A 7805-nucleotide genomic window follows, 5' to 3' on the forward strand; every position below is an offset into this window, starting at 1 on the left:
TTCACTGAGTTCTCTTTAACATTTTATTTTTAAACAATGTGTTTAAAGTAATTGTTCATACATAGACTTGTAAATCAATTTAAATTTTTTTCGATTGGATCAAACAAAAAATTCAAATAAAAATTTTGTTAATTATTTTTATTGTTATTCTAAATGATGTATTAAATAAGTTGATTTGCAATCATTTTAAGATTCATAATAAATTTTACTCTATTTTTAAGTTATTTAAAATAAAAGGACCTGATTAGTACGTTTATTCATAAATTAATTTAGTATCTGTTTCCAACCCACTTTGGATTAAAGAAGAAATGGGGGACTTACACAATTATTTTTATAATGATTCGGTCCCAATTATCTAATTCCACTATTTTAGTGTATCTCAATCAAGAATTTTTCAATACTCTATAAGAATTGATACATTTCAAGGAGAATATAACCTTTATAAATTTATTTTTTTCTTAAGTCTTAAATAAAACCTTTTCCCCCTAATTTTTATGGTTCAACTAAACTCCTGCCCATTCACAATTGGTGATAAAGATGAAGTAAACAAAGGTATGTCTTTACAAAGCTAAGTTCCACAAAAAATGAAATTAGAATGATAAAAGATTTTACAATTACAACTTTGTGACTATATACAAGAGAAAAGTGAGAACTAAAGATTTTGAAGTTTTTCTCGTCTTTGATATTTGGATATGTGTCTCTGTAGTCTTAAAGTATTCTTGACTTGTATTTATACACTGTAATTGATTTGTGTTTCTTGACTAGCAAGACTTGTCAGTTCTTGACTTTCAACCACATAATTTTTTTCACCATCCATTGATGAAAAACATTAACATTGTAATTCATTGTCCTTAGTTGCTCAAATTCGAAATTATCAGGAATTAAATTAAGACCAATTTACTTAATATCGAAATTAAAAGTAATTGGAAAGATTTTTTACCAACAAAATTCACCCTCCTAAAAACTATATTTTCAAAAACTCTCTCACAATCTCGTTTACGTTAAATCACTCACAAAAGGCGAACAAGTTTACTCACAAATGACCACTGAATTTTAAACTCCATTGTTTTGGTTACGGGTGAAAGTGCGGTGCAGTTGCAGGTTCTTGACGTAATTGTGAGAGGAACTATGGGTATACTTTGTGTTTATTAAATTTCTGTCCATGTCTAAATACCAGATTGTTGTATACTTCATTATTCCAAATTTCCAATTAATGATCTGTAGTGAAGGTGTTTTGCCAAACAATAAACGACAAAAGATGATGATCATATTAAAAGAAGTAAGGGCGTAAAGCAGCTGAAGCCTTGTTTTTGGATGCCGCTGCATTTTCTTCCTACAAGTAAAACCGATATCAGTCTCTTGGTTTAATTTAGCCCGCTTTACTCGGCCCTGGACCAGCCATAATTTCATGATGTTAGTTCAAGTACAATCCTGTGAACTAGAGTGTTAAGAAATTTACAACATGAAAAATAATGATAAAAAAAGAAGAAGATTTTTTTCTTGTGCTATTAGTTAGCATTATCATAATATCAGACGCTTTTACAATGTGAATACGAAAAAAAAATGAAATTTCAGATCAATGTGATCTCACAATGGGAAAACCTGGACCAAAGCAATATAATAAATTTGTAAGCTGAATGATGTTACTGATATCGTGCACCAATTGAATCGAAAACGTCCTACTATCTATGAAAAATTATCTCATCCCGCTGCGATACCGAAACTTAAATCACGAGACACGATTGCACTCCCTTTTTTTACTACAATCTAAACACCTTGCGCCTGTGTTGTTTCCCTTTGCAACCAATACCAAAAATTAAATAATAAAACATAACCCCAATAGCCCAACGTGCATGCATGCAAATCGAATGCCGTCAATACGTTATTGACCAATATATATATAATTTTTTTTTTGGGGGGGGGGAGGATTTCATTGATTCATCAAGTTTTGAAGCCTTATTTGTTGGTAAAACTGAGCGATGAACTCTTCAGCTTTGGCATCAATCATCTCGTCGCCGCCATCATCATCGAACCAGCTTTCCTCTTCACTAGGTTCCATAACATGAATCTCTTGATTCAAAGGTGACTCGTACTGGCTCATGAAAGATGAATCGGACGAAGCCATTGGAGACCAGGGAGCCGCCGCAATAGCTTCCTCTGTTGGTTGACTTACGGGTATGAACTCCGGCTCAAGCATGAACCCAGGTTTGGCCTCGATAGTAGGGGGCGGTGATTGGTTGCTTTGTAAATGCATCGGACGCATTGACCCTAGAAGCCTCTTCCAAGAAACCTTGGGAACCATATTAGCCTGAACCGATTTGGATTTGCTTGATTTGAGACGCAACATGTAAAGCGCCACCTTGATGACGTCGAGCGCGGCGGATCGTTTTCTTTTGTGAGGCGTGGCCAAGCTATTTTGATCATCATGAGGAGCCTTCTTCTTGTCCCTTGAGATGGATGCCATTAATGTACCTGATGTTTCCTCCACCGAACAAGGAGACAAGAAGAAGGGTCCCTAATGTATTAATTAAAATCGGCTATCGTAATTTCAGAGCAACCCCTGCGGTTAGCACAGGGAGATGCGAAATGTGGGTTGCCGAGGGGGTTGAATTCAGAAAACAACAACCAATTTATACATTGGAGGGTTGAAGAGTCGTCCTACCCCTACCCCCATTTTTGATATATGTATTTTACTGGGAAATTCATGGTAAAAGAAACGGAATATTCTTGAGCTGGCCAAAACAGTAAGCAACCGAATACTAATTTATGCATACATATACCCTAGTTAATGTTATGCATACGTAGAAAGAATATATTTTTAGAAAATTCAAGAACTCTAATCCTTACCCTTTAATATCATAGATACTAAATTCGAAAACCTAAATACCTTTAAATTTAATTAAGAATTAAAAAAATATATTTTTATTTTCTCTTTATAACAACAAAAAGTCATAAATTAAGGAGTACATTTTACTAAATTAATAAAATAAAATCAAAAGAAATAGTTAAACTTAAATACCACCATCCCATTATTATTAAGCTTCATACTAATATTTAATTTTAGTTGTGTAGTTATATATATATTAATTAAAATTGATGAATAAAAGAAAATCATGCATATATAATATTTGATTTGAAGAAGAGACGTGGGTTGATGTTCCAAGACAAATAAATAGTTCAACATTATTGCCAGATGTTTATAATTAATCTCACCAACAAAGAAGCAGCAAGCTAAAGTTGTTTTGGACGCAATGTATTAAGTAAGAAAGCGTAGAAGGCCTTCAATTGTTTCTTGCGGATGAAATTAATGTGACAATGGAATTTCTAGTGAAAACAAAACTCCACTGGAAATTGGGAAGTGACCCCTAAACATGCGTCCATGAATTCAGCAACATCCCTTCCTTCTCCCGTAAATCTCCAACATTATTATAATAATATAATGGTCACAATGAGAACAGCGAGGGCGACGGAGCCAAGTTTCTTGATTTCTTGGTGGAGCAGCTCAGATTTCTTATGATGTAATGTTTACTTGCAAATTAATCACATAATGTAATCATTGAATTGCAGATCCGTACGTGTTTCCTTACTACCACCCATTCCATAATCAATAATTTCATTATTTATTGCTTCCGGATCTTCATTTTTCATACCAAACTACCATTCCTGTTCTAATCAATTCCCTTCATTTTCGTTAAGCAAAGAAAAAAAAGAATAGTTGTTGCCAGCTGCGGCTTTTTCTCCTTCCCTACTGCCTAATGTTTAAGTTGGTCACTCGATTTTTAGAGCCCTTTCATTTTAGTCATCAAACATGAAATCCTTACATTTTTGTCACTCATTTCATTTTATTCACACAACCGTTATAACTGTACATGCCATATCATGTTTATACTTTTATTTAGGTTACCCAACTTCTAGGTCGCTTTCATTTTAGTCACAAAAAAATCATTTTTTAAAGTATTATTAGGGTAAAAAAATTAACGATTAAAATAAAAACTTGTAGAAACTAAAATAATGCATTAAAATGTATTAAATTGTACTTGTTTACCACATTGCCGGAAATTCTAATTTTTTTTTCAATATTGAAATTTTAAATTTCAAATTTCAAAACATCATTTAAATTAAATGTTGAAAAAAAATTATCCATTGATGATGTAAATTGATTTGTTACTGTAATATTGAAATTAATTAAATTAATCCCCTTCTAAATTTATTTTATTTTATGTTTCCATATTATTATTAATGAAATCAACTCGATAACTCACATTTAATAATTGTCTGCGAAACTTAAAATTTTTTATTATTATATAATCTCAAATCTTCTTTACCAGACTAAAAGCATAGGAAAATCATTGCAATTGATTAAATTAATTGCTTATTCTTCGTTTGGGTGACAAAGTGATGAAAAAATTATGGGTTTTATTTGGCATGGAAGACAATTTTAATTAATTATAAGGATTTTTCTTTGTTTTTAGCTCAGTATGAAAGCCTCGAGATCATATAATCAAAAGAAATTTGGGTTTCATGTACAATTATTAAAGATGATTTATTTGAGTTGATGCCAATTTGGAAACATAAATAATATTTTAAGATTTAAAATGAGACTAAATTAATTAATTTAATTAATTTCACTATTATAATAACAAATCACCATCGGTTGAGAGTATCCAAGGATAAAAAAATTTCAATAACTTATTTAATTGATTTTGATGTTTTAAAACTTAAAAATTCAATATGAAAAAAAAATTTAAAACTTTCGGCAAGGAGATAAACAAGTATAATTTGACCATTTTAAAGCATTATTTTAGTTTCAACCGCTTTTTTACTTTAATCTTTAATTTATTTTTATCTTGATCAATATTAAAAAAAGATACTTTCTAGGTAACCAAAATGAAAATAACTTAGAAGTTGAGTGACCAAAATAAAAATGTGAATATGATATAGCGTGTACAAGTTAACTATCGTTAGAGATTTAATGGTTGGATGACCAAAATGCAAGTACCCTAAAAATTGAGTGGTCAACTAGGTAATTTACCCTTAAGTTTACGTATTTATAATTTGGAATTTAATTAATAGTGTAAGGTTTATCTCAATATACTTTATTTCAGAATTAATCAATTTCTTCTAAAAAAAATGAAAGACAAAAGAAAATTGTTGTAAGGTTAAGGCTTTTTTACCTAAATAATGTAAAAAAAAAAGGACCAAAATGATATGTTAGTAGGATTAAATACCAAAATGGTACGTTAGTAGCGGTGGTGCCTACCTTATAGGCGTGCACAATTTTTTTCCTAAATTTTTTTATTTTAAAAAAATATTATTTTATTAATGGTGCCTCTCTCATAGTCAGCACCACAATTTAAAAAACAAAACTCAAAATATAGTCGAAATATGACCTGCTCGCTCGCAAGTGGTGCCACATGGACTGGCGGCACAAGTCACGCCTCCTTGATAGGCAGCATTGGTGCCAGTGAGCCATCCCCTCCATTAGCGACTGTGCACTGTAAATTTACAGTGTTTAGTCCTGTCCAAGGGAAAAAAATGAGGATGAGGGACCTTATAACCATGGTCCCTTGTAGAAGGGTTTCAGCAGAGAGAAAAAAAGAGGGAAAGAAAGGAGAGGAAGGAGAAGAAAGAAAGAAAGAAAAAAGGTATGTTTGTTAGTAATTAATGGTTTTTTTAATTTAAAGGGATTAGTTATTTTATTTATGTTTTTTTGTTATTAATTATTATAAATTGTTTGTGTTTAGTTTAGTATTTTGTAATTTTTTATGAATGTAAATTTTTTGTTTTTTGTTTTTAAATTATTTTATAGTTATTTTGTTAGTAATTTATTATTAGGTTATAAATTATTTGTGTTTAGTTTAGTGTTTTGTGAGTTTTTGTGAATGTAAATTTTTTTGTTTTTTTAAAAATTATTTTAAAGTCATTTTGTCAGTAATTTATGGTTAGGTTATATTGTTTATGTTTAGTTTAGTGTTTATTGTGATTTTTTATGAATGTAATTTTTTTTTTGTTTTTTCTAAGGGTAAACTACCAAAATAGTCACTTTTGTTTGACTCAGGTTACATTTTAGTCACTTATGTTTGAAATGTTACGTTTTAGTCACTTATGTTATCATGTTGTAACATTTTAGTCACTAAGCCGTTAGTTTCTGTTAACGGTGTAACAGTAAACTGATGTGGCACGTTAAATAATCATTTCAAACAAAAATTCTAGGTTAATTTATACAACCGGTCCCCATATTTTTTCGTTTGGAGCAATTTAATTTTTTTTCTTTTATGTTTTTTTAACTTTCTTTCTTTTCCATTCTCTTATGCTTCTCCCTTTGTTTTCCTCCCTTCTCCATTTCTTTCAACGTAGTTTTTCTATGTTTTATTTTTTTGAACAATTTAATTTTTTCGAGTGAGGCGAGCTTGTGGACAAGTTACAAATGGAAAGCATAGAAAAACTATGTTAAAAGAAATGAAGAAGGGAGGAAAATAGAGGGAGAAACATAAGAGAATGGAAAAAAAGTTAGAAGAACATAAAAGAAAAATTTTAAATTGTTGAAAATGAAAAAATATAGGAACCAATTGTAGAATTTAACTTAAAATTTTCGTTTGAAATGATGATTTAACGTGCCACATCAACTTACCGTTACACCATTGTCGACAATTAACGACTTAGTGACTAAAATGTTACAACACGATAACGTAAGTGACTAAAACGTAACATTTCAAACATAAGTGACTAAAATGTAATCTGAGTCAAACAAAAATGACTATTTTGATAGTTTACCCTTTTTTAATTATTTGAAGTTATTTTGTTAGTAATTTATGATTAGATTATAAATTGTTTGTGTTTATTGTGATTTTTTATGAATGTAAATTTTCTTTTGTTTTTTTAATTAATTTAAAGTTATTTTGTTAGTAATTTATGATTAGGTTATAAATTGTTTGTGTTTAGTTTAGTGTTTATTGTGACTTGTTATAAATGTATATATTTTTGTGTTTTTTAAATTATTTTAAAGTTATTTTGTTAGTAATTTATGATTAGGTTATAAATTATTTGTTTAGTTTAATGTGTATTGTGATTTGTTATAATGTAATTTTATTTGTTTTTGATTTATTTGACAATTTTTATTGATTTATTGACATGTCGATTAAATTTGTTTTTATATAATTTTATAGGTTGTTTGAAAGAAACTAAACAGATATGTTTCTATTTTATTTTTTGTCGATTCATATGTTTTTTATGTTTAGATAGTTTATGTTTATTTTAATTATATTATTATTGTAAACTAACATAATTTTTTATATGTAGGTAAAATATGAGAATTTATGAGATATTTTTTTGTAATTATATTATTATTGTACTATATTTATCGTATTATTTACTGTATGTATAATATTAATGTGTTTTTGATAATTATTGAAAATGGATCCTTTAAAAATTAATTATCGAAGTTTAGTATATAATATTCTTTCTCCTATTATTGGGATAAAAATGCTCAAATCCAAATTATTTACTGTGTTTTTTGCAAAAAAACAAAATGGATTCCTTTTTTCTAATTGCAAATTTGCAACAAATAAGTTCTTTGATTAATAATGATGATCACATATCAAATACTATTAATGTGATTATATTAACTATTTTGCTAATTTAATAATCTCAGGGTCCGTACCGCGCATTGAGGGGTCGTGTAAATAGTGTAGGCTATCTTCCAGATGAACGCCTCATGCCAAACTTGGAGTTAGCTGGATTTGGATCAGTGGTATTGATCCGCACCTTTGATTTATGATACGACTTAATATCCGCTTTGGTCGAAC

The 7805-nt window shown here is 29.4% G+C and overlaps 1 protein-coding gene across 1 annotated transcript; it reads right to left on the reverse strand.

Annotated features, from left to right (window-relative positions):
* Positions 1 to 1482: 1482 nt before the first annotated feature.
* Positions 1483 to 2752, reverse strand: LOC107956665 (uncharacterized). The gene has a single exon (XM_041096647.1). The coding sequence runs from the start codon at positions 2462 to 2464 to the stop codon at positions 1931 to 1933; it is 534 nt and encodes a 177-aa protein (XP_040952581.1). The 5' UTR covers positions 2465 to 2752; the 3' UTR covers positions 1483 to 1930.
* Positions 2753 to 7805: the final 5053 nt, after the last annotated feature.

Source organism: Gossypium hirsutum, chromosome D07, assembly GCF_007990345.1.
Source record: "Gossypium hirsutum isolate 1008001.06 chromosome D07, Gossypium_hirsutum_v2.1, whole genome shotgun sequence".
Taxonomy (NCBI): Eukaryota; Viridiplantae; Streptophyta; class Magnoliopsida; order Malvales; family Malvaceae; genus Gossypium; species Gossypium hirsutum.

Excerpts from the sequence above, each read along its gene's own strand:
- LOC107956665 (XM_041096647.1), bottom strand. The coding sequence starts at position 2,464 with ATGGCATCCATCTCAAGGGACAAGAAGAAGGCTCCTCATGATGATCAA.